Consider the following 26,960-nt stretch of genomic DNA (forward strand, 5'->3'; position numbering starts at 1 on the left):
TGGCTTGTGCAAGAACGCAAAGAAAAAAAGATACACAGATTGAAAAGGAAGAAATAAAACTGTCTTTATGGATGACATGATTGTCTACAGAAAGTCTCAAAGAAGTCTATTTTAGAAACTCCTCGAACTAATAAGTGAGTTTAGCAAGGTTGCAGGGCGTAAGATCAATATATAAAGCTTTTCTATATACCAGCAGTGAAGAATTGGAATTTGAAATTTAAAAACCAACAGCATCATATATCATAACACACACACAAGAAATACTTAAGTATAAATCTAAGAAAGTATGTATAGATCCCATATACAGAAAACTGTAAGACACTGATGAAAGAAATAAAAATAGATGGAAATAGAGAGATAGTCCATCTTCATAGATTAGAAGACTCATTATTGGGAGTTCCCTGGTGGTCTGGTGGTTAGGACATGGCACTTTCACAGCCGCAGACCAAGTTCAGTCCCTGGCTTGGGAACTGAGATCCCATATCAAGCTGCTGCATGCTGCAGCCAAAAAAAAAAAAAAAAAAAAGACATTATTGAGATGTCACTTTTTCCCAACTTGATATATAGAATGAATTCAACCCCAATGGAAATCCCGGCAAGCTGTTTTATAAATATCAACAAATTGATTCTAAAGTTTATGTGGAAAGGCTAAAGGCAGAATAATCAGAAAAAGAACAAAGTTGGAAGTCTCGCTCTATCTGATTTCAGAACTGCTTTTAAAGCTGCAGTTATCAAGATAGCATGGTGTTAGCAAAAGAATAGATACCTACAATGATAAAACAGAGAAACAGGAGTTCCCGTCGTGGCGCAGTGGTTAACGAATCCGACAAGGAACCATGAGGTTGCGGGTTCGGTCCCAGCCCTTGCTCAGTGGGTTAACGATCCGCCATTGCCTTGAGCTGTGGTGTAGGTTGCAGACGCGGCTCGGATCCCGCGTTGCTGTGGCTCTGGCATAGGCCGGTGGCTACAGCTCCGATTCGACCCCTAGCCTGGGAACCTCCATATGCCGCAGGAGCGGCCCAAGAAATAGCAACAACAACAACAACAACAACAAAAGACAAAAGACCAAAAAAAAAAACAAAAAAAAAACCAAAAAAAAACCCAGAGAAACAGACCCACACAAATAGAGTCAACTGACTTTGACAAATGCATGAGGGCATTCAGTGGAGAAAGGGTAATTTCTTCGACTAGTGGTGCTGGAACAATTGGAATATTTTTGTGTATGTGAAAAAAAGAATCAGATACAGGACTTTGGGCCTTCCATAAAAATTAACTCAAAATTGATCATACACCTAAATGTAAAAGACAAAACTATAAAACTTTTTAGAAGAAAACAAGGAGGAAAATCTATTTGACCTTTGGTGATGAGTTATAAGCTATAACACCAAAGCACAGTCCATGAAAGAAAAAATTGATCAGTTGGACTTTATTAAAATTAAAATCTTCTCTTCTGAAAAAGATACTGTTAAGAGAATTAAAAGACAAAGCATAGACTGGGGAAAATATTTGCAAAACACATATCTGATAAGAGACTGTATATATATATATATATTTTTGTCTTTTGTCTTTTTAGGACCTCACCCGCAGCATATGGAGGTTCCCAGGCTAGGGGTCTAATGGGAACTGTTGCTGCTGGCCTACGCCAGGGCCACAGCAGTGCCAGATCCGAGTCATGTCTGCGACCTACACCACAGCTCACCGCAACACCGGATCCTTAACCCACTGAGCAAGGCCAGGGGTTGAACCCACAACCTCATGGTTCCTAGTTGGATTCGTTTCCGCTGCACTACGACGGGAACTCCCAAGAGACTATATTCTTAAAACTCAACAATAAGAAAAAAAAAAAAAAAAAAAAAAAAAAAACAAGCCAAAGATCTGAACAAATACTTCACCAAAGAAGACATACCAAGGGCAAATAAACATGTGAAAAGATGCTTGATATTATTTGCCACTGGGGTAATGCCAAACACTACACACCTATTAGAATGGCTAAAATACTGAAAAAAAAAAAAAAAAAAAACCCAAGCACCCCCCCCCCCAAATCTGACAATACCAATTGTTGGCAAGTATTTGGAACAACATAAACTCTCATTTGTTGTCAGTCGGAATGAAAAATGGTATGATCTGGCAATAACACCCCTCAATATTTATCCAGTTTATTTGAAATCTTGTGTGCACACACACAACACAGCACACAAATATTCACAGCAACTTTATTGACAATGGTCAAATACTCAAAGTAAGATGTCCTTCAATACTGATAAATTCATACAATGGAATAGTATTCATCCAAAGGAAAAAAAAAAAGAGAGAGAGAGACAAAGCCATCAAGCCATGTAAAGACATGGATGAATCTTAAATACACATCACTAAGTGAAAGAAGCCAGTCTGAAAAGGCAACACAATTGTGATTTCCGCCTTTACTTTTTTCTTTTTCAAATTCTAGAAAATGTAGAAAAAATTCTGGAAAAGATAAAACCCTAAAGACGGTAAACAGATCAGTGGCTGCCAGGGGTGTGGGAAGGGGAGAGGGTTGAGTAGGTGAAGAACAGGCTATTTTTTAGGTGGTGAAACTATCCTGGATGATTCTGCCATGTTGGATACGGGCCACTGTGCACGCGTGAAAACCCATAGAACATCACAGCGCTAAGAGGAGACCTCAGTATATGCAGATTTAAAAAACTCATGGTGGAGACTAAGGGGTTCTAGAATGGAAGGCATTTATACGAAGTTAGGTTCATAACGAATGAACCTAACTGCGTTATAAATGTATATAGCAACCTCACTGAGAAGGGTAAGGGTAAAGGTGCTGGCTTAAGTAACTCTGGAAATGAGGGAGCCTGAGAGACGAAAGACGAAAGGCGCGGTGTATAAGCAGTTACTCCGATGAAGTTGTTTCCCGAGGGGGATGGGTCACAGTTCTGGAGCCGCTGTGCCTAAACACCGGAACTGAACAATTAAGGAAGTGGATGGCAGATGGTGGGGGCCAGCTTTCCCCCACCTGCTGGAGTGGGAAGTTAGAGAGGAGCAAGGAAAAGAAGGCTAGAATGCTCCATATGGCAAGTAAGGCCTTGCAGTTGGTGACATGGAGACATTAGCCTGAGCTCATATTTAGCTTAATATAGATACGGACGGTTACATATAGAAATATGTATAGATACATGTATATTCAAGAGTTAGCATGTACACACACACACACACACACACACACACACACACACACACTCTTCCTTGCTCTGTGATCTGAGAGGACCTGGAAGCAGTGATACTCCAGTAGCATAAGCACACCTAGCTCCCAGATCTGGGTTTCTAATATCACCATCTAATGAGAGGAGCCAGGGCTCCTTGGAGAAGTGGCTGGTGTCGGACTGGGGCAAGGAATGTACAGGATAAGCCTGTAGCATCTTGTAGTGGCAGAAAGCGAGAAAGTGCTCAAGAAACCAACCACAGCCATGCTGGGGCACGTCGAAGCTAGCACTCAGCGGCCAAATCTGGAACACTTACAGCCACAAAATAAAGGACAGTATTGGGTTAAAACCCAAAATATAAAATAAATATCCATGAGTTCATTCTGATATAAGTAAATAATAGAATAAATGAATGGGGAGACGGGACAACCCTCCTGTGCAGAAAAATTCCAGAGTCTGTGTAGCTATTTTGCCCTCAAAAAGGTGGAGCACAGCTGCCTCCATCCTTCCATAGTGACTTCCTCCCAAAGTTTGAGGTGATGGCATCATTTATGCAGCCAGTTCCCTACTGATGGGCATATTCTTTTGCTTTATAAACAGTGCTTCTGTGAACTCTTGTAAAATGTTAGAGAGAGAATATTACTTTAACCTTTTTTTTTTTTTTTTTTTTTTTTTTGGTCTTTCGTCTTTTTAGGACCGCATCTGTGGCATATGGAGGTTCCCAGGCTAGGGGTCAAATCAGAGCTGTAGCTGCTGGCCTACACCATAGCCACAGCAACGCAGTATCCTTAACCTGCTGAGCAAGGCCAGGGATCGACCCCGCGTCCTCACGGATGCTAGCCGGGTTCGTTAACCCCTGAGCCACGACAGGAACTCTCACTTTAACATCTGGAACGATACAGTCAAGTGGTTCTTCAAAATGGTCCTGTGAATTGGTCCCCTGAACAGTGTATAAGGGTACCAGTCTCCCACTCTGGGCACAGTATATGACTCGCAAGGGGCTAATGTGTTCCCTTTCACGTAAGAGACCTCTCACTAATCAAGAGTTTGAGGACACGTGTCCGATAGAAAGGTGGGTGGAGGACCTGACCAGGTAATTCACAAACAGATAGTACAAGCAGCCTATTGATAATTTGAAACAAAAAACTGGAAAAAAAAAAAGTGCAAAAAATGTCACCTGCGTAGTCACAAAAGAATGCGAAAGAGCTACAGTGAGCCATCAGCTGTCCATTAGGTTAGTAAAGTGAAAAAGAGCTGTGATAACTGGTACTCGCCTGTGTGTGGGAACATGGATTGGCTCCAACTTATTGATGGCTCAGCAAATAGACCTTTTGGAGGCCACGTTTTTAAATTTATGCTTTTGAAAGAAAGGAACACATACTTTTATTTACTCCATCTTACAGGAATTCATCCTCAGGGCTTAATTTAAAAATGCTTAAAGATATATGTATAAATATGTTCACCACAGCATTGGCTATCACAATAAGATAGTTAGGAATAATCTCTCCAACAGCAGGAGGTTCCTTAATGATGATATATCCCTAGGGTGAAACACTTGGCTGCTGCTAGAAAATATATTCATATTCTTATATGTTTATAAAAATTCTTGTGATAGTATGATTTGTGTATACCAGTGTAATTGAAAAAGACAGTCGTGTTCTGTGGCTCAAAGGACACATGTTCTAAGACTAGACGAGCGTGTTTTCTTCTAAGACATAATAAATACATGTTTTGAGAAGGTCACATACCTTATCTTGGGGTCTGTATGTGAGAAGAAGTTCAGTCTTTTTTTTTTTTTTTTTGTCTTTTTGTCTTTTTGTCTTTTCTAGGGTCGCACCCATGGCATATGGAGGTTCCCAGGCTAGGGGTCTAATCGGAGCTGTAGCCACCAGCCTATGCCACAGCCACAGCAACTCGGGATCCGAGCGTTGCTCGATCTGCAACACAGCTCACATCAATGCCGGATCCTTAGCCCACTAAGCAAGGCCAGGGATCAAACCCGCAACCTCATGGTTCCTAGTCGGATTCGTTACCCACTGCGCCACGGGGGGAACTCCAGGATTTCTGTCTTTTGTGCTTAACTCTGTTTCCCTTGTTTTCTTCATTAAGCGTCTCTTAATTTTGTAGTTAAAAAAAACACAGAATGAAAGATGCTGTGAAAGAAACTATGCTGATTCTACTTTTATAATGTCTTTCTCTCCTGCCCCTTCCCTCCATCTCCTCTCACATGGCTCTAGCTCAGGCCTCCTGTCCCTCACTTAGCTTCCTGATGGGTGTCCCTGCCCACGTCCTGTGCTCAGAAGCCTCCGGAACTCTCCCTGTGCAGCAGCGGAGTGTCCCCTTGGTGCTCCAAACCCCGCAAGTCTGGCCCTCACTTCCCTCTGCAGCATCAGTGTCCCTCCCCACCCCCACCCCACAGGGCACCTGCAGCACCAGTCCTGTCCGCCTATTTAGCTTTCCCTGGTCTCTTGGCCCGCTGAAAGTCTCCTCCTCTTTAAGGCCTACCTCCTCTGTGAAGCCCCCTGCCTCTAGTTCCCTGGCTTTGAACTTCTTTGATGACCATGATCGCCGGCTGCCTTTCCGCGCAGTGACTTCTGGAGGGTCCTGCCTCCTCCTTTGGTCTCCTCCCTCTCAGGCGAGGACGGACAGGTCTGGGCTCACAGTGTCGCGAGCACACAGTAAGCGCTTCGTGAAAGTCTGCTGAATCGGGCTGATCCAGAATCACCTCTGCACGCCCCGGAGTCCACTCTGCCATGGTCCCTAATTATGCCTTAAATACGTGTGATTTAGGGGCACGTTAAGAATCTCTTAAATTTACGTATAAACTATCACACGAGATTTATGTGGCATGAACATGTGCATGTATTAAAATATAAGGTTTGTGGGCATCTCACTTGGTATGCAGAAAATCTTTCTTCCATCACTGGCTAGTAAGCATTTGAGTCTGAACTTAATTTTAGGCAGTTTCTTGGAAAAACCGATTCTGTGGAAACCCAGGCATGTCCTGCAGGCAACTACAGATAATTATACAGAGAAAACTTTTCTGTAATATTCCTGCTTAGTATAAAAAGCAAATTTTTGGTCCTTGGTTCATTTTCTCTTGTTTTCTCATTGGAAAGTGACAGTTTGTCAATAAGAAGAATTCATTTGGTTGCAGCAGTAAACTTACTTTGTGAACTCTGGAATATCCTTAACGATTTTATTCTTTGTAAAATTTAGAGGTTTTAGATGTCTGGGCTTTCATCCCACCCATGCCCCATGCTCTGCCCATCTCTCCTCCTTTCTTTGTGTGCTGTCGCTGCACTCTTGGGCATCTGTGTTTCACAGAGCTCTGTTGTTATAGTAATGAAATGTAAACAGGAAAGCAAACCACTTCCCAGCGTTTCTTGGCACAAAGCCCCTTCTGTTTTATTGAGGAATCGTGCGAGCCCACCAGACACTGGTAGATGACTTTCTTGTCCCCACCAAAGGATGCAAAGGGCTCGGGGATGCTGATTTACGTGAGAGGTCAAGCATGAATGATATTCCGAATCCCGAGTACCAGTATATCCTTTTGGTATATACTGTCTCTGGAAGAATGTGCCCTTTAACCTGCATTGCTTCACGGAACTTTGAGAGATACTTATAAATTATTGGGCAAACCTCTCCTAGAAAATTAACTTTGTTATGGTTAGGCAAGTGGCAGTGAATCCTTCTTGTCTTGGGGCTGGCTGGGGACATGGATTGCATGGGGCCATTTGTCCATCCATCCATCCATCGTCTCCCTACAACTGTGATCCTGCTGAGCAGGAATCGTGTCTGAATCATCTCAAAATTCCCCGAAGCACCTTCGGAGAGACCCATGTATCAGGGAGGCCCAGTAAGTCCCCTGGATGATGCCAGAAGTACTTATTTCTCTCAGCACCACTGTGTGTGTTGGAGAGTTGGTGCTGAGAGCAGGGGACCCACGTGCAGGGTTGGGTGTCATAAAGGAACCCTCAGCCTCGTGACCTCATGCAACCTTAGGGTGTGTTCTCCAGTCCCCCAACCTCTTGGAAAGCCTATGGAAGTGGTGGGCAGGACAACTTGGGTGGTCTGGCATTAAACAGCTTTTCTGGTGTGTGTGTGTGTGTATGTGTGTATTTGACTCTACAGGTCAGTTTTTGGGTTGTACGAGAAATTCTAACAGCACAGACTTTAAAAATAAGGGCAGAAATCCTGAGCCATTTTGTGAAAATAGCCAAGGTAAGCTGTTTTCTTATTATTTTTCCCCTTCCTTTCCTTTTTTTTTTTTTTTTTTTTTTTCTCTCAAAAATGTGTTTCCTCAGTACTTTGGGAGCTGATTTGCCCTGGTTTTGCTGGGCAGGGTTCCGACGGGGCTGTGACCTGACTTCCCCAGGCAGAGGCGGCTGTGGGAGCAGCCTGGCCGCCCGCTCGTGCACACAGAGCCAGATGCCCCTCCACCTGGTGGCTTTGGCAGCCGACCGTCCTTTTTAGCTGGCCTTCCACAGATGCTCCGCGGGCCCCGGGGGCCACCCCTGGGAGCCATTCATCCTCCTCTTAGGGTTTAGCCAGTGCTGGGCCTTGATGGCTTGCAGTGAGCGTCAGTGTTTATGATACCGTCACATCCTGTACGTTTGGTCCCCAGGCAGCAGAGCTCACCCCACCCTATCCTCTGCTTAAGCCTGGGCCCTGCTGCCCCCGACTCCCACCTCCTGACCCTGGCCTGCCAGCTGCAGGGCACAGGCTCAGGTCTTTATCCCATCTTTCCCGTCATCTCTCCCAGCCCAGGCTGTGATCCCCGGGCCTTCCTGGACCACTCCCACGTCTGACACGGTCCTGCCCGCTCCTCCCACTGCACTGCGCCCCGACCACAGGGCTTGCCTGGACCCAGCAGAGCCCTGTTCTGCCTGGTTCACCACCTGCTCATGCATCACGTTGTCTTTCCACCCGGGTCCCAGGCCAGCTGACCTTTACTGAGGCCCTGCTCAGGCCAGGCGTCCGAGCAGCTGCTTTACAGGAAGGATTGCATTTGACACTCACATAATTCTTGTCCTGTTTCCGGAGGAGGAAGGGGAGGCTTAGAGAGGTGAGCATCTATGCCTGCGCCCCACAGCGAGTCAGATGGAGCACCTCTCTCTGCCCTCGTGGTAAGGGGCGTGGAGACTTTTATGTCCTATGTCCCGGGTATTCTGAAGTGCCTGGGGCTGCACCGGGCTTAAGGATACTTGTTGCTGTCCGTGAATTCATCTGGGCCATGAGAGAAAGTGGGACAAAGTTCCAGCCCACCTGGTGCCTTCAGCTTGGAAATGAGCTTAGAGTCTCTGCCCAGAGGATCCACGATGATTCCTCCTTAAGCCCCACTGTCTCCCGGTGGCAGATGAGCCCGCTGGCCCCGGGCCCTGGGTGTGTTCCTGTGCCAGCCCCTCTTTCCTCTGGGCCTTGGTCTCCATCTATGACCTGGAAGGGGTGGATTAGACGCTCTCCCAGAGAAGCGTCCGCTCTAAAAGAAATTCTGTGACAGGCACAGCAATTCAGATTCAGTTCCCCCCAGAGAATCGATGATGACACACAGGAAACAGTTGGGGAGTGTTGCAGGATGTGTGAAAGGAAGTATTCACCTGCGCGGTAAGGCAGGCCTCCCCAGCGGGGACTCCACGAGGACTCGGCGTGAGGGCTTTTCAATTATGTGTTCATTTTACTGGGCCCTGCCCTGTGCTGTCCGGGGCCCTTGGGATATGATGGATACAGCTTCGCCCCTGCTGGCAGGGGGCACATAGTCCAGGGTGAGAGGGGCCACGTAAAAGCAAATACAGCCCAGCGTGCTGAGGAGAAGCACGGGCTACTGTGGGAACACACGGGCGGGCCCCCAACCTTCCTAGATCTGGGAGCATGGTCGGGAAGGATATATTAGAGGAAGTGGCATCTCAGTTTGGAAGGACCCAAGACGAGTGGTGGGGGTGGGGTGGGGCGGGGGGCTTGGGGACCGGTCCTCCGGCCCAAGAACCAGCCAGGCCCTGGCCTGGGCAGTTCACGTGCCCCGTCCCATGCGGCGGAGGCGCTGTGTGTCCTCCCCCCTCCTAAACGGGAGGATGTCGAGGCCCAGGAGGCTTAGGTAACGTGCCAGAGGACTCGCGAGTGGTGGGAACCGGGTTGGTTCCATGGAGCCTGCTGGCTGCACAGACTTCCCTGCCTCCCGAGAGTGGGAAGCGGGTCCCGGGTCCTGTTAGCAGGTTTCCCTCAGCATAAAACCGAGAAGGGAGCGATTACATTTTTCTGCTCTTACTCTCGTCTGTGTCTCCTTCTGCTGCCGTCTACGGTCAGGAGCTTGTCTGAGACGGAATTACATCCAAATGTTCTCACTAACTCGGGGTCTGGTTCAGAGGTGCACAGTCAAGCGGCTGGGCAGCCGGGGCTCCGTCTTCCCAGCTGAGGGGGATTATGCAGATGGAGGCCACCTCTCCTCAGCCCCCCTCGCTCGGGTGTTAAGGTAACCACAGAAGACCCACGATGCCATTGTTGGCACAGCTGGGGTTTCCGTTTGCAGTAGCCTGCTGGGACAGTTCAAATTCATCTCAAAAAAGAACAGAAAGGATATTATCCAACCTCATCCCGAACCGTGTTTCTGTCCAGCAGCCAGACTAGTCAGCTTATGAAATTTTGCAAATGTTCTAGATGCAGACTCACCTTTTGACAATTGGGAAGAAAAAGAGCATATGGTTTCTATGAACTTCCTAGAACTATATTTCTCTACATGGGGTGTTTTTAAGTGTAATTGCATTTCTTAAACATGACAACATTTGGTAACACTTGAGCATGTTTCTGTTCTGTTGTTTATAGCAGCAAAATAATTTATTCCATATCTTTTTTTTGCAGAAACTTCTAGAACTCAACAACCTTCATTCTCTCATGTCTGTGGTGTCAGCATTACAAAGCGCACCCATCTTCAGGCTGACGAAAACCTGGGCTGTAAGTTCATCTTCCTACGTCTGTTCCTTGGGTTTGGGCTGTCGTGTCCTTGAAGCCCTTCATCCCCCAGGCCCCAGAGGCCTTCCTCTGTCTGCCCTTTGCTGAGGACAGAGGATTACTGTGGGCCAGTGCGGTGTTCCCTGGGCGTCCTCTCTCTCCGCTTGGGGATAAGGACGTTGGGAGGACACTGGCGGGGCTGGGGTCAGCAGGCCCCCCGAGCACTGCCTTTCCGGACCCGACAGCCTCCTGTGGGATGGCGGGGTCTGTGGCATGACTTCTGCCCTCCGCTCCAAACTGCCCTTGGGAAGTTTTCTGGGCTGATGGTTTGCAGCTGCCCTGGGTTGCTGGCTGTACAGCTAAGCGTTTCTCTGGAGAAACCTGTGACCCTCGTGTAGGGAAAAATTATTATTTTTTTTTCCTGAAGGCCATGGATAATTTCAGCTCAGAGGTGGAGTCTGATAGTTATATAATTGAGTCTGTAGGAAAGTTTTTCTGCTGTAAAAATACTTTTAAAATATCTCAGACCTCTTTATCCTCCTTCGCTTGGCACCGTGCCTGACAGGGGGAAGTGACTGCTATTTCCATAGCTCATTAGCATTGGCCTCCTGGCCCGCCTGGTCCCGGGGTCTCTCGCAGCCACACAGCCCAAGCCTTTCAAGACCTGTTTATGTCCCACCGAACTGAAGGAGATTGTCAGCTGTGCCTCTGCAACTCATTTCCGAACTTCTTTCGGCCAGTCTGTGGGGCTGGCCTCTGTTTCAGACTTGGCTAGTTCAGGGGCCTTTAAAATACTTGGGATTATGTTGTGGGTGACCAGAAGTGAGCCCTGCTTCTTTAAATTGCAGTTTTTCCATAGATCTAGCCTCAGCAAAGTGGAGAGGGAGGCGCTAGCCTGGAGTCAGGAAACTGGGTTTGCGTGCCGGCCCCGTCTGCGCAGAGCGATGCTGAGGGATTTGTCTCCTTGGATCTTCTCAGGGGCTGGCCTGGATCTGTGGTTCTCCATCAGGGCCTCGTGGAGCCCCCGCAGGTTCCTTGGAGCTGCCTTGGGGCCAGCAGGGGCTGGGGGAGAGCAGGGAGGGCGCTCAGCCGACTGCCTGGGCACGGTTTCTGCCAGAGCAGCTCTGTTTTTATCAGTTTTATGTCCTAGGCTTCTGGGTGAACTTGAGTTGAGCAATGGCTTGGGAGGTCGAAAGCAAGTTGGAAGCCGCTGTCTCTGTGGCTGCTGCCAGCCCTGTGATTCCTTGAGTCCATCTGAGCTGTGAAGCTTTTTACAAAAGTTGCTTGGAGATTCTTTCTCAAATGAATTTTCCATCATTTAGATGCCGCTATGGTTTCTTGGCCTGCCAGGAACTGTGTGTGCGCCGGAAGAATGAATGGCGGTTCTCACAGTGCACAGACCTTACTGTCAGTCACGCAGGGACGCTGGGCGGTCCCCATAAGCTGCACAGGCGGTGAGGGCAGCACAGCGATGCCCCCACTCAGGCATGGGCAGGGCCCATCCAGGAAGCTTTGGCCAGTGTTCTCCGCAGGGTGCTGGGTTCTGACCAGGACCTGGGGCAGCGTCAGGCCAGAACGACCCGCAGGACCACCCCGTGTGGCCTGACAGAGCACTGCTGCAGGGCGGCCAAGTCATCACTGTGATCGATGAGTCTTTGCTGCGATGAAAATAAATCTCCCACGGCTCCCCAGAGAGCCTGGAGTGAGTTATCCACCCAGGACCCATTCGAAGGCATGGGCCTCCTATCTAACCCGCTTCCAGCCCATGCGGGTCAGCTGTTCTTCCCTGCAGCGGGCCAGGCGCTGCTCTCAAAAGTTTTCCCCGTGGTAACGCATTTCCTCCTGACAGCTGCCCACGAAGGCAGGCACTGCTGTTCGTTATCCTCCTTACAGACGAGGAAGCGCCGGCCCGGAGCAGCGGGTGGCTTTGCAGGGTACCGGCTGAGAGGCAGAGCCGGCTTCGGCCCAGGCGGTCTGGTTGCAGAGGCGCCGGCTAAACCACCTCACCCCACGGAGCTCAGCGAGAAGGACGATTCCAGTCCGTCTTGTCGCTCAAAACAAGAGGGCAGGGCCTGTTTAGTGTTTTAACTTCTCTATCCTAAGTCCTCTGATAGGAGCTTTGACGACGAGAGCAGTTCGCTACTGGTACTGTCCCAGGCGGCGGAGCCTCTGTCCTGGCCGTGGCTGCTGCTGGCCTGGCAGCTGGTCTCTGGTAATTTCTGGTAATGAGATTAGCCCTAGAAGTGTTGCCAGAAAAGAACTCCTTTCCCTCTCCCCACTTGTCCCTTGATCTGGGAAAGGGAAGTCGGAGGAGGGCCCGCCAGGGAGGGGACACACGGCCAGCGAGCCAGAGAGCTGGTGCCAGGCCCTGAAGGCTGCCTTTTGGCCACTCATTCCTTGGTTAGTTGTGGCGTCTGTTGCTCCCAGTCCCCTGGCGTTGGGCGCTGACTGTGACAACTCAGTGGGCATCTAGCAAGTGGGAGCCAGGCAGAGGCCGGGGAGCTGAGATGGTGTGTCACCAAAGGACAGGTGACCCCTGGCACCAACAGCTCTTCTTTTTTCTAAGAAATCTCCCCATGGTCCCCTAAAGGCTGAGAGCCAGGACCGTTTCCTTGGTTACAGAGGGCCACTTAGCAGGGCAAAAGGGGTGGGGGAGGCAGCGTCCCAGGAGATAAGAATGGAAACTGACAGCAGTGGTGTGAGGGGGAGAGGAGGTGCTACATGCTGAGTGGATTACAACATGACACGACATCTCCAAGGTCGTGTGTTGGGAGCTGTGTGTTCTGGGCAAACCCACCTCTCAGTCTTTGTTCGTTTGTTTGTTTTGTTTTGTTTTTTGTCTTTTTGCCATTTCATGGGCTGCTCCCGCGTCATATGGAGGTTCCCAGGCTAGGGGTCTAATCAGAGCTGTGGCTGCCAGCCTATGCCAGAGCCACAGCAACGCCAGATCTGAGCCACGTCTGTGACCTACACCACAGCTCACGGCAACGCTGGATCCTTAACCCACTGAGCGAGGCCAGGGATCGAACCTGCAACCCCATGGTTCCTAGTTGGATTGTTTCCGCTGCGCCATGACAGTAACTCCAGTCTTTGTTTTAGACCAGACTCTTGGCTTTTGCCCCCTGTCCTGTCAATCCGAGGAAAGTGGCTGGGCCAGAGCATTTGAAATGGTGGGGCCCAGACTCACCATCTTTCTCCCTCATCCTAATCACCCCCAGCACAGTGGAATCCACGGTGCCGTTGTGTTTCCGACACTCTCTCTGTACCTGTTGTGGCAAAGCGCACGGGGGTCTGCTCTGCAGTTTTTTTGTTTTTTAGCCGCACCTTTGCCATGCAGAAGTTCCCGGGCCAGGGATCGAACCTGCACCATAGCAGTAACCAGAGGCACAAGAGTGACCGGCCCCTTAACCTGCTGAGCCACTAGGAAACTCCTACAGTTTTGTTTACAGGTCTGTCTCTCTCCTTGATTGCCTTCTTCATGATGAAGTCAAGAGTTTTTTCCCATGTTCCTGGTGCCTAGCCAAGCATATGCTGGTTGTTTGAGTTGTGTTTATTGTGCATCCTTCTTTTGCTACTTCTTTTTCTGGTAATGAGATTAGCTGTAGAAACGTTACCAAAAAATTGCTCTTTCCCTTGTCCCCACTTGTCCCCTGATCTGAGACTGGTGAGATCTCATGGGCTCACAGGGCAGCGGGCGGCGGGAGCAGGCACACCAGCCATAGAAGCCCCAAAGGTCAGTGCTTTTATAGTCTTCATTTCTCAGAGAAAGAAACTGAGGTTCCAAGAGTTGCAGTGACCTGTCTGAGATCACAGAGCTGGGGAGCATCAGAGCCAGTGGGATATAGCTTTGTCTTGCTGGACACATGGTCCATGTTCTTGGCTGGTGTGCTGGATGCTTGTCTGTGATGGAACCTGATGTTGGAATCAGGTTGGACACAGGACAGGGGAAAATGCGCACATGCACTGCTTGAGAAGTGGGGCTAGGGGGAGTTCCCTTCATGGCGCAGCAGAAACAAATCTGGCTAGCATCCATGAGGATGCAGGTTCGATCCCTGGCCTTGCTCGGTGGGTTAAGGATCCGGTGTGGCTGTGAGCTGTGGTGTAGGTCGCAGACGAGGCTCAGATCTCGTGTGGCTGTGGCTATGGCCAGCAGCTGCAGCCCCGATTGGACCCCTAGCCTGGGAACATCCAGGTGCCGCGGGTGCAGCTCTAAAAAGACAAAAAAAAAAAAAAAAAAAAAAAAAAAAAGAAGAAGAAGAGGAAGAAGAAGTGGGCCTGGGGAAATGAGGCTGATACACAGCACCTGGGGACAGGGTGTGGCCAGCTCCCAGAGTGCTGTCCCTGGGGTCGCATTGAAACCCTGGTTATCTGAGAAACCTGGGTGGAAGAGGTCACAGGTGTGGAGGAGACCTGCCATTCGGTTTCAGCAAGGGCCAGTCGGTCATTAGCCGGTGGGCCAGGCACGTCATCGGCCTGTCCACAGCTGGCTGTTGGCCTGTCCATAGCTGGCTGTGGAGTACCAGCAGTGGGTGAGCTGGGACAGGACAGAGGCTGACATGGTGCGTAGGCCTGCTCATAAGAGGCCCCCAGTAAATGCTGGCTGGATGCACAAACAGAGTGGGAGTCACCTGCTCCTGCCTGGAAAAGCGCAGATAGGGTCTGATTTATCCTACCACTGGGCCACTTTGGAACATTGGCCACTTCAAAACCATGAGACCTACAAGAAGTCCTATCAGCAGGTCTGGTATCCTGAGCACATATACCATGCAGCTCTTATTCATTCTGCAAATCAAGGCTTTATCAAACACCCCCTCCATGCCAGGCCGTGAGGCTGTGGTCAAGGCCCCGGTCTTCATGGGCTTCTGTGTTATCCAGGCGAGACAGACACGTTTTTGAGGGAGAATAAACACATGCCTAGTCTGGCTGGTGCAATATATGTTCATTGCATGCATGAAGGAATGAACCAAGGGCTGTCAGATGCAATAAAAGGGATGCTAGAGACTAAAAGAGGAGGCTGTGAGGGGGACCGAGCCGGTGTTCAGGGGAGGCCTCTCTGAGGCCTGAGTGACAGGAAGGAGCCAGCCATGCCAAGAGGAGGGCACAGCCAGTGCAAAGGCCATAGTGGAAGAAACTCCAGGCTAGTGTGGCCAGAGCGCAGCAGGCCTCAGGGAGGTTGGTGAGGGTGCTGTGATCGGGCAGTGGGGGCGACTGGGAAGGGTTCAGCTGGGGAGGAGTCGGGGGCTCTCCTAAGTGCAGTGAAGGGCTTCAAACAGGAGACAGACATGATCTGGTGGCTTTTTGTTTTTTAAATTGCTGTTGCTACTATGCGAAAAACAAACTGAGTGAGGGGTGCAAGGGGGCCAGCACGGGAATGAGCCGGGCTGGGGGCTAGGGCGGAATCCAGGAGTGAGGTCCTGTTGCCCAGCGTCAGGGAGGTGGCAGTGGATGTGGAGAGATGAGAGCGATCGGGGCGGCATTCGGAAGACAGAGTTGGCAGGATTCACGACTGGTGGGCCCTCAGCGATGAAGTAAGGAAGGGACCGAAGGACGCTCCTAGGTTTGGGGCCTGAGCAGCTGGAAGTGGGTGAAACTTTTTCTCTGGTCAGGGCGCTCCCACCAGGAGATTGACTTAGACAGGAGTGACCTGGGGCCATGGGATTCAGTGTGGGCGAGTCACTCTGTAATTACAGCCCGTGCTGCACGTGCACGCGTTGTGCTTGCTCTGTGCACCTTCCTGCCCAACTGACCCAGAGAGCTGAACTCATCTGCAGCAGCAAAGTGAAAACTGAAGTGCTTGGCGGGGAGGGAATCACAGCTGATGGGTCCGGAGGCAGGTCTGAAGGGTGGTGACCTGGAAGGGGAACCTCCAGGGAGCAGGGTTCTCGCTTCACACATCCGGGGGGTCTGAGAATGGCCACAGAAAGGCAGGTGTGTGGCGGTCATGCAGGAGGTGCCTCTCCTCCCCGCGGCTCAGGTGGTGCCTCTGGGCCCCTCTGATGTTGATGACCCGTTGCTTTCCGGCCTGGGCTCCCTGGCTCAGGTGGGAGGCAGGATGTGGGGGGGTGGGGGAGGCTGAGGAAAGTGACCTGTGCAGCCTCCGATCACCCCTCCCTCGGTAGCCCTGCCCGAGCTGCTTCTCAGAACTGTGAATTCTGCCAGTGTTTGCACCTTCATCTTCCTTGACTTTGCCACAACATCTGTCACCCTCTTCTTGAAAAATCTCTCTTCACCAGGCTGGGTTCTCTTCCCGCGTTCTGACGGCTGACTCTCCCTGCCTGCTTTCATCCCTCTCACCCACTGGACCTAAGTGTCCTGCAAGGCTCTGACCCGTCTCTCATCTTCCCCAGTCTGACGGCTCTCCCTTGGGGATCTCCCCGATTGCGAGGCTCCACCTGCCACCTCTGCGCCCCGGGGGGCAGCCCCCTTGCTCTCTCCCTGCAGCCCTAGACCCACGTGCCCATGCCTGCTCCACGGAGCCGTCTGCCCGCACGTTCCTTTGACAGCTCACCCTTGGCACGTCTGAGATCAGAGTTTGGTTTCAGGAAGTGACCGTGAGCGCCAGGAGACCCTGGGCCGACTTTGAGGCGATGCCATAGACGGCGCTGACGAGGAGTAAGCCCCGCTCCCCCAGCTGCCCGCTCCAAACGCCCCAACACAGATTAGCCAAATGAAAGACCAAGCAGCAAAGCTGAACCGAAGCCAAGAAGGGGAAGTCACCACGTGCCGGAAATAATGTTCTCAGGGTCGGCCCAGTGAGCGGGGTTCACAGAGGGCGCTGTGCGGAGACCTTTGCTGCCGGGGGCTGGGGTTCTCGTGCTTGCATATGGTGGCGGGGGTGGTGGGTGGTGGTGGAATTCAGCTCCTCTCAGGAATCAGAGAGCCAGCAAGTGCCCCCCACCCCACCCTGTCAGGAAATCTCTGTCCAGCCTGGGGGACCCTAAAGTACAGAAGTGGAAAAAGTCCCTGTGGGAAACTGTCACCCCAGGCTGTACCTCAGGTAGCTGTTGGGTCTCAGGACACATGACCTGAATTGGTATGGGGCCACAGGCCAAGAAAGGAGTGCCAGCGTCCCATAGAGAGAAGGAGGGTGGACCCTTGAATCAGAATCTAGGGCCCAGCCTTGGACCTGCCTTTTCTGATAAGGATTGGAAGACTGAATATATGAACAAAATGTTTAGAACTATGCCCGGCATGTGGTAAGGGCTAGATAAGTGTTGGCTGTGGCTGTTGTTGTTGTTATTGTTTTCAGCTCTTCTTAACGCTCCTCACATGGACTGGCAGAGTCCCCCGCCCCTGTAAGCCAGGCCCTCTGATCTATGACCGGAAAGCCTCGCCATCTCCTACCTGGTTTCCTTGCTTCCAGTCTTCCTCTCTCCCTCACACCACCCCCGGAGTGATCACCCTAAAACGTAGCTCTGGTGTTTTCACATCCAAGATTAAATACAGTTTTTAGCACTCCCAACCCTTTGCTCAGTCAGGGGGTCTGTATTCATCACTCTTCCAGAGCAGGGCACCCTGATGCAACCATGTTTTTCTTGTTAAAAAATTGTTGCAATTCTATTATATGCTTAGTGAATAAGTTAACATGAAATTTTACCATGAGGTTTTTTTTCGTCTTTCTTTTTTCTCTCCCACTTTTTCCTCTTTGGTAACCATAATTTTTTTTTTAATGTCTGTATGTCTGTGAGTCTGTTTTATAAGTAAATTCATTTGCATCATATTTTAGATTCCACATATGAGTGATAGTATATGGTAATATGTCTCTCTCTTTCTGACTTACATCACTTAGTATGAGAATCTCTAATTCTATCCATGTGGCTGCAGATGGCATTATTTCATTCTTATTTATGGCTGAGTAGTATTCCATGGTGTATAGATGTACCACATCTTCTTTATCCATTCCTCTGTCACTTAGGTTGCTTCCATGTCTTAGCTATTGTAAGTAGTGCTACAGTGAACCCTGGGGTGCACATATTTCTTCAAATTAGAGTTTTCTCTGGATAGATGCCCAAACGTGGGTTTGCAGGATCATACGGTAACTCTTAGTTTTTTAAGGAAGCTCCATAATCTTTTCCGTAGTAGCTGTACTACTTTATGTTCCCACCAACAGTGTAAGAGTGTTCCCTTTTCTCCACACTCTCTCCAGCATTTATTATGTGTAGACTTTTTAATGATGGCCATTCTGACTGGCATGAAAGTGATACCCATCGTAGTTTTGATACCCATCGTAGCATTTCTCTAGTAATTAGCCATATCCAGCATCTTTTCATGTGCCTGCTGGCCATCTGTATGTCTTCTTTGAGAAATGTCTGTTTAGGTCTTCTGCCCATTTTTTTGAATGGGTTGTTTGTTTGCCTTTTTTTTTTTTTTTTTGGATATTAAGCTGTATAAGCTGTTTGTATATTTTAGAAGTCAGTCCTTTGTTGGTAACATTGTTTGCAAAGGTTTTTTCCAGTCTGTAGGTTGTCTTTTCATTTTGTTTATGGTTTCCTTTGCTGTGCAAAAGTATTTAAGTTTAATTAGGCCCCATTTGTTTGTTTTTGTTTTTATTTCCATTACCCTAGAAGAGTGATCCAAGAAAACATTGCTGCGACTTATGTCAAAGGGTGTTCTGCCTACATTGTCCTCTAGGAGTTTTATAGTATCTGGTTGTACATTTAGGCCTTTAATCCATTTTGATCTTATTTTTGTATATGGTATTAGAGAATGCTCTGATTTCATTCTTTTCCTTGTAGCTGTCCAGTTATTCCAGCACCGCTTATTGAAGAGACTGTTTTTTCTCCATTGTGTATTCTCACTTCCTTCGTCATAGATTAATTGACCATAAATGTGTGGCTTTATTTCTGGAATTTCTATCCTGTTCCATTGATCTGTATGTCTGTTTTTGTGCCAATACCATACACTATTTTGATGACTGTAGCTTTGCAGTATGGTCTGAAGTCAGAGAGCATGATTCTTCCCGTTCTGTTCTTCTTTCTCAAGATCGTTTTGGCTATTCAGGGTCTTTCGTATTTCCACATAAAAGTAAAATTTTTTCGTTCTAGTTCTGTGAAAAATGCCATTGGTCATTTGATAGGGATTGCATTGAATCTATAGGTTGCCTTGCCGTAGTATGGTCATTTTAACAATTCTATGGTTTTTTTTTTTTGGCTTCTTAGGGCCGCACTTGTGGCATGTGGAGGTGCCCAGGCTAGGGGTCTAATCAGAGCTACAGCTGCCAGCCTGCATCACAGCTACAGCAATGCCAGATCCGAGCCGCGTCTGCAACCTACACCACAGCTCACGGCAATGCTGGATCCTTAACCCGCTCAGCGAGGCCAGGGATCAAACTTGCAACCTCATGGTTCCTAGTCGGATTCATTTCCACTGTGCCACAATGGGAACTTCTCATTTTAACAATACTGATTCTCCTAATCCAAGGACATGGTATATCTTTCCCTCTGTTTGTGTCATCTTTAATTTCTTTCATCAGCCTCTTATAATTTCTGGAGTACAGGCCTTTTGCCTCCTTAGGTGGGTTTATTCCTAGGTATTTATTCTTTTTGATGTGTGATGTCATCATTTTGATGCTGCTCTTTTTAATCTATCATTTTAACATTCATTGCACTACGTCTAGTTTTATAATAATGAATATCTTGCCAGTCAATTTTTAACCATCGTTTGAATTTATAACCCTGGATTTCACCAATCCCTTAGATTTAGGGAAGATACTGAGCTTGGGTGAGAGAGAGGGTTGGTGTGTCTTGATGGGTGTTTTGCATTTGGGAACGTGGCACTTGATGAAAGCCCGTGGGTAGGGAGAATCTTGGAGAGTACAGAGGACAGAGTAGAGCATTTTGGGCAATAGCAGCAAATATCAAAAGGTTTCGTACCTCCTTCACCCCTACTTCCTGGCCCTAAAAAACACAAGCCATAAACCCTTCAGCTGTGGCCAGTGGAGCATCTGCTGCCACCAGCATCATAGCAACCCGGTGCCCCAGGTCACGTGCGGAAGAGACGCAAGAGCTGGCCAGAGGAATTTCCTGTTCAAACACGGCCACAATCAACTCATTCTTCTACCTTTGATTAGTATTCACTGTTCATGCTTAGCCGCTTGTGATTGGCACCCTGTTGGCAAGTTGAGTTGAAGAATCCGGAAAAGTAGAAGAAGCAGTCAAATTGGTCATCACATGTCCACAGTATCCAAAATGGCCAAGTCAAGGGCATAATTGGCCAAACGGCGAGCTTCCATTTCTCTGACCTTCCCAGGCTTGTCCAAGGCAACACTTGCCTGCATTTTTGCCAAGTTGCTGCTCCCTTGAGCATCCCTGTGTGTTCCTGCCTCTAGGCCACTGCTCAGCATTCTTTGGCCTCTGGGGTCCCTCCAGCCCCACCTCTGCTGGTTGACATTCTTCAAGAGTCATTTCCAGGCCCGCCTCTTCCTGGTTCCTCCTTTCTGCAACGGAGCTGGTTCTCGTCTGCTAGAGCCCTCTGGTAGTGTTTCTGACCCTTCCTCACCTTAACCCGTCCTTTTCATGGCTCGGTGACCTAGTCAAACAAATGAGGGTGCACATCGGGTGCCTGACGCCTCCCTCACACAGCCACCTCTGGACCCAGGATGGGACCTTGGCAAACCTCTGTTCAAGGACCAATCTCATCCTCCCAGCCCTGCTCTTGGGACTTAGTGCGAATGTCTCCCGGGGTGGCCATGAGCAGAATTTTTTTTTAAAACAAGAGCAAAATTGTTGGAAACATGATTAAAATTGTCCTACAAGATTATACACTATGTCTGTATGTATGCATGTGAACGATGTGTTTATGTGTCTGTGCATATAAACTGTTGAAGGATAATTTTTTAGAAAGATAAACATCATGACTCACATAAGTAGAAAATGAATACTTGTCAAAGATTTTGTTTAACCCGTTAACCGATGGAGAACCAGTAAGATATTATAACCGTATCACATGGGGACCAAGAGCACTACCCTTTTATAGTCAGGTAAAGAATGTTGAAATAACTTTTCAAATGGATAGAAAATGAGTCAGCATTCCCCCGATGACAATCAGTGGGATTCCTTGAAGACGTAACTTGCCTTTCTATGGAGTGGAATTATTCGCCTAACTAAATTTTCTACAAGTTAACATCTATCTGTATGGAGTGCCTTAGTCCAAGACAGATGTGGCTAGCAAGCCAGGTCATTTACTAACTGACAAAGTCAAAATTTTCCCTTATGTCACTTACAACAGACTCCACTGCAGGTAATATTTTACACTAGGTATACGACTCTGTAGTTTATTTTTCAGAAACCAATGGTTTGTATCTAAAGAGGTAAAAATTACTTTTTTTGAGTGCCCTAGTTTCATTCCTTACTCATTCCATACTCAATCTGTTGAATCCATTGGTCCATAGATTATCCACAGCACTAAAAATTCTTTCCATACCGACAGTAGACACTGGAATTGAAATAGAATTTTGAGCCACTTTTAGCATAGTTGAAGCTCAGGCTCTTTATTAAAAAGCATTTCCACGTATCAAGAAATGTTACTTTGTTGAAAAACATTTCCACGTATCAAGAAATGTTATTCTCTCAAGGCAAGGGAACAAGATACCAACATCCTCATAAAGAGGTTTTGGAGGGACTTTTTTTGTTGTTTGTTTCTTCCATGGAGACAGCTTCCAGATTTGAACTGTTCACCAGAAGAGGGGAATTTTTCATCGTTAGTCAAATATGAGTGCCACATACAGCCTCTCGGAGCATGATAAGGGAAATTTCCAAAAGCATCCCACTTCATCAGGTATTTGAGCAAGATTTGTGATCTTCCTGGCTTTTGACACTGTGGTTTATGAGTCCCTTTTATCCTTTTCCCCATAGTAAATGATTTAAAATCAATATGTAGGGACTTGACTTTTACCTTGTAATTTTAGCTCACTTTGCGTATGTGGTTATGCCCCTTTCTCACTTCTAATGTGTGTTTTTGCATTTTGCCTGACTTGTTTTACTTGTTTTATTGCCATTTTTACAAAATTTGGTTCTTGGGTTTAGTTATCATGTCTATAGGTTTGGTGTTTAGTTTTATCTTTTTAAAAATCAGTTCCTAATTTTACCTGGTAATCAATTTCTCCTATTTCCCGCCCCCCATTCTCTTAGCTTCTTAAGTTGAATGTTAACTTCATTTATATTCTTATTGTTTAAAAGAGTTAACAGGTAAGAGCCATGCATTTTCCTCTCAGTACAGTTTTGGCCTCATCACATTGTTTAATATAGTGATCTATACATTCTATATATTCGTGGTTTGTAAATAGTCTATAACCTTGCTTTTTAAATACTTATTACAGTCTACCCTTATTTTTATTTATTTTTAAATGATCTTTTTTGTTTTTATTTATTTTTAAATGATCTTTTTTGTTCTGTCAATTTTCTACTGTATAGCAAATTGACCTAGTCACACATACATATATATACATTCTTTTTCTCACGTTATCCTCCATTATGCTCCATCATAAGTGACTAAATTAACCTTGCTTTTTATTTCTTCTTTTACCCAAAAATTATTGGGGTGTTCAGAAATTTCCAAGGAGTTGAAATTTTTCAGTTGTCATTATTAGTTTTCTCCTTCTTTTCTTCAGCAAATCTTTAGGCAGTGTTTTCTCTGGGTCAGGAACTAGATGGGGGGCGCAGGAAATAGTGGCATGAATACAGCCAGCATGGTCACGGCCTTCATGGGATTCATCATTTGCTGAGTGAAACACAGACGTAATCACACAATTATTCACAACCGTAATGAATGTTATGGAAGAAAACCTCAGGGTGGCCCAGTACTTCTAAACTCAACTAGAAGTAAAGTTGCCTGTTGTATTTAGTGAACTTTTCCTTAATCTTATTTCCTTACCTCTTTTCCTGAACACGAATACTTTAAGTATCTGTTTGACTCAAGTAGGCAGATAATTTGTTTTCTTGCATGTAGTTCTAATGGTTTCTTCCCAAGGCTTCCTGTAAGCACTAAAATCTAAAGGACTCTCAATTCATATGAGGTTTTCAGTTTATGGCTCTACTCGTAATAAAAGTTTAAAACATATATAAGTAGATGCTGTTATTTTTCGAATAAACAAGCCCTCCATTTAAAAAATTAAATCTCTGAAGGATTTATTCAGCATAATACATGCACATTAATTTTAAAACTAACTAAGTACTGAAAGGCTTAGTGAAACAACTAATACTCATTGCTGTCTCTCTTTCCTTACCCCATTCATTGCCCAGAGGCAAACACTCAGAGTTACTGAGTGCGTTTCTTCTGGTAGTTTCTGTTTGCTTGGTTTTTTTTTTTTCTTTTTTCTTTTTTTTTAAATTTTTTAATTTTCCCACTGTATAGCAAGGGGGTCAGGTTATCCTTACATGTATATACATTACATTTTTTCCCCCACCCTTTGTTCTGTTGCAACTTGAGTATCTAGACAAAGTTCTCAAAGCTATTCAGCAGGATCTCCTTGTAAATCTATTCTAAGTTGTGTCTGATAAGCCCAAGCTCCCAATCCCTCCCACTCCCTCCCCCTCCCATCAGGCAGCCACAAGTCTCTTCTCCAAGTCCATGATTTTCTTTTCTGAGGAGATGTTCATTTGTGCTGGATATTAGATTCCAGTTATAAGTGATATCACAAAAAAAAAAAAAAAAAAAAAAAAAAAGGAGTTCCCGTCGTGGTGCAGTGGTTAACGAATCCGACTAGGAACCATGAGGTTGCGGGTTCGGTCCCTGCCCTTGCTCAGTGGGTTAACGATCCGCCATTGCCTTGAGCTGTGGTGTAGGTTGCAGACGCGGCTCGGATCCCGCGTGGCTGTGGCTCTGGCGTAGGCCGGTGGCTGCAGCTCCAATTAGACCCCTAGCCTGGGAACCTCCATATGCCGAGGGAGCGGCCCAAGAAATAGCAAAAAGGACAAAAAAAAAAAAAAAAAAGTGATATCATATGGTATTTGTCTTTGTCTTTCTGTCTTCTGGTAGTTTCTGATACACTTCCACCAATGTGTTTTTGCTACAGCTTCTCAACGTTCACTTTAGACAGTATTCGGTGACTTCTTTGTATGACGGATGTTGGTTTATTTTTCCTGAAGCACCTTCCCTCATTCTCCAGACGCACTCATATCACTGTAGTTAAATCACTTTTGTTAAAGGAGGCGTCGTGTTTTAATTGTTGGGGGTGTGTAGACACGGTCCTCTGTATGGTCATGTGGTTAACTATGGATGACGCGGCCTTTCTGGAGTCCTCTTTGATTTCCCTGGCATTTCTAATTCCCTCTTCAGGAAAAATCCTTAGCCTAGCTACTGTTATCTACTGGGTCTTTTATATGTATACACAACCTACACATGTAAACATATCCCATGTTGTGCAGTATCTTACTAGATTTTATATGTATCCATTCCCCCCCAACACAGGTGCGGTCCTATCAGGTTTCCTATTGAGCCTTCTCTTTCTCTGGAGACATATCTTCTGGGGTTGATAGGATGTAGACCAGTCACTCTTAGGTCTTGCTGCTCATCTGTCATCCCAGAACCTCCCTTTACTTCTGCTAGATGGGATCCACTGTTTCCTATATCCCATATCTTCCTGTACTTGGTTTATTTTTTTTGTTTTGCTAGGGGAAGGTCTCAAGTAGTATTCAGATACATGCGTGAAGGACAGATGTCCTGATTTTTTCATGTCTTCTAGCATCCTGTGCATTTCTATTGAGAAATCAGATGCCATCCTGAATCTCATTTGTGGGCACAGAATGACAGGCTAGGCAGATAGGCTAAACATGCCAGGGGGCACGGGCAATCCCTCAGCTGGGCCCCCTAGACCCAGTGGAGGGAGCATTGGGCACCAGTTTGGCTTAGCTGCGGTATGGGGATAACAGGATTTATTTGACTGCTGGATGAGCATGAGTGACTGCCCAGGAATTCAGTGGGATTTTAGGATGCATTAAGAAAGAGATGACCTCCCAGCCAAAGGGTGAGGAGCCTGCTCAACTTTACAGTGGGGCAGTTCACAGCTAAAGTATCTGGTTCCGACCTGGGTAAATATGTTCATTCAGTGAATTTCTCATCCTTAGATATTTATTTCAAATACCTCTCTCTATATAGCTTTCCTCGACGCTTCCCTCCTGCATAATTTGCTTGTCGTTTTGTCTGGGTTCTTGGTCTCTATTTACTCATTTTCCATGTTGCTATATTATACATTTCTTTCCTTTATTGAATCGAGTTCCCGAAGGATACTCTGACAAGTCACTTAATCCTTGTGATTATGAACCTGAAATAATTCTGGCTGCATCTTTGTCCCTGGGCTATGTAAAGATCAGATGAGTTGTATATTACGGTGCTTTAAAAACAGCAAATGGGAGTTGGTGCTATTTCCTGTCCACTTGTTAACGTGATGAATAACAGCCTTAAATTAGCAAGCCAGTTACGCGGCCAGCGTCCCCAGCATCTGTGCAGCATCTCCACCCTGATGTGTCCCGAATTTCTCAATTAGAAAAAAAAAAAAAGCTTGCTATTAATTCTCTAACCTCTTCATCATTGGGGCCTTCTTTTCAGCTTTTTCTTTTACCTCTCTCTCCTCTCTGAAGTTCTTAAGCTGTCACTGCTCTGCTGGGCTATTGCACAGCTGCATCCTCTGTGACTCCAGAGGCTCAGGATCAAGAAATTGGCCAAGGCAGCCTGGGTTTCCTGATGCACCAGACATGGCCTCAGTGTGGGATTTGCGGACCTGGGTCCCAGCAACCCAAAGGGGCTACTTGTACAAAAGGCCAGCTTCCCCTGGTTCTGGACCGTCACTGTTCCACTTCTCTCCGCTGTCTGATGGAGCTCTTGACCCCTGGCCTACTTCAGTGTGATGGATGCGGCAAGTCTGCTGGTCCTGGTCCTTGAACCGACCCCTGGGGTCTCAATACCAAGCTTGACCAAGGTCGCTCCTGGCCTAGTGTCCCTCTCCATTTATACTCCTTGGCTCAGCCATGGATCTCAAATCCCAGAGACACTGGCCCTAGAAACTAAACTGGGGAGGAGGGGAGGGCCTCCGCCTTAGCCTCATGGTGTGCCAAAGCCAGCCCTCTTTGATGACCCTCCCCCAGTTCTCTTTTCAAGCCTGCTCTCCTGGCCTAGCCTCCTTTCATCAAAGCCACTTTATTCAAAGACTCTTATTGCCATTTCCCGGCACTGGGCCTTGACTTGGGTCATGCAGCATTACTTCAGTGTAAATCCCTAGCCTCGAGTCTGGAGAACCAGGGTTCAGTTTCTGTTCCTTCCTTCCAAGAAGCCTCCTTATGAACACTGAGCCATCCCTTTCCCGGTGACCGGTTATACATACCACAGATCTCAGTCACAAAGGGTTTCCTTCTCTCATCCCTAGGCTGTGCATACCTGCTTATCCTGTGTTTGCATAATTGAATCACCCCTTAGATGACTGCATCCAGAAAAGAAGTTTGGCTTATTTTGACTAAAACACCATCCCCAGTGTAAATATGACACAGCCGTCTGCCACAGGGAATCTGGGGGAGAGAGCCCAGATTGCAGCTGTGACCTGGCTCTACAAAGGCTCAGCGTGTGCAGCTGGGAGCATGTGAAATTTCCTGGGCCCTTCAGCAATGGCAAAAATGTTGAGCAGAGAGCAAGAAGCTGTGGACTCAGAAAGAGACCTGATGTGGCTGTGAAATAGCTCTGGGAGACCTTGAACAATTTGCTTTGCTCTCTGAGGTCCTTGCTGTTGCAGGGTGTACGCACCCATGGAGGTGGGTGCTCTGCTGGACAGTCTGTCCTTCAGAACAGGAGATGTTTGGGAAGTTCTCTTCCAAGTGTGAGATTCTTGATAACATGATAAAG

At 47.3% G+C, this 26,960-nt stretch overlaps 1 protein-coding gene across 29 annotated transcripts in view; it reads left to right on the forward strand.

Annotated features, from left to right (window-relative positions):
* RALGPS1 (Ral GEF with PH domain and SH3 binding motif 1) overlaps positions 1-26,960 on the forward strand; it is a 334,371-nt gene that overhangs the window by 157,089 nt on the left and 150,322 nt on the right. For 23 of the 29 annotated variants that reach the window (XR_014827321.1, XR_002337608.2, XR_014827323.1 and 20 more), the window contains 2 exons: positions 7,323-7,412; positions 10,044-10,136. Coding sequence is in view for 25 of the 29 variants with exons in the window: in XM_084996167.1 (XP_084852293.1) it covers positions 7,323-7,412; positions 10,044-10,136 (183 nt within the window). In the remaining 4 variants the exon portion in view is untranslated. The remainder of the gene's footprint in view (positions 1-7,322; positions 7,413-10,043; positions 10,137-26,960) is intronic. The other 6 variants (XM_084996190.1, XM_084996197.1, XM_021069123.2 and 3 more) reach the window with 1 other exon arrangement.

The sequence above is a fragment of the Sus scrofa genome, chromosome 1 (assembly GCF_054392235.1).
Source record: "Sus scrofa isolate SSC_HxYL_T2T_F1_AM1 chromosome 1, Sscrofa_HxYL_maternal_Yorkshire_Landrace_v2.0, whole genome shotgun sequence".
Classification (NCBI taxonomy): domain Eukaryota; kingdom Metazoa; phylum Chordata; class Mammalia; order Artiodactyla; family Suidae; genus Sus; species Sus scrofa.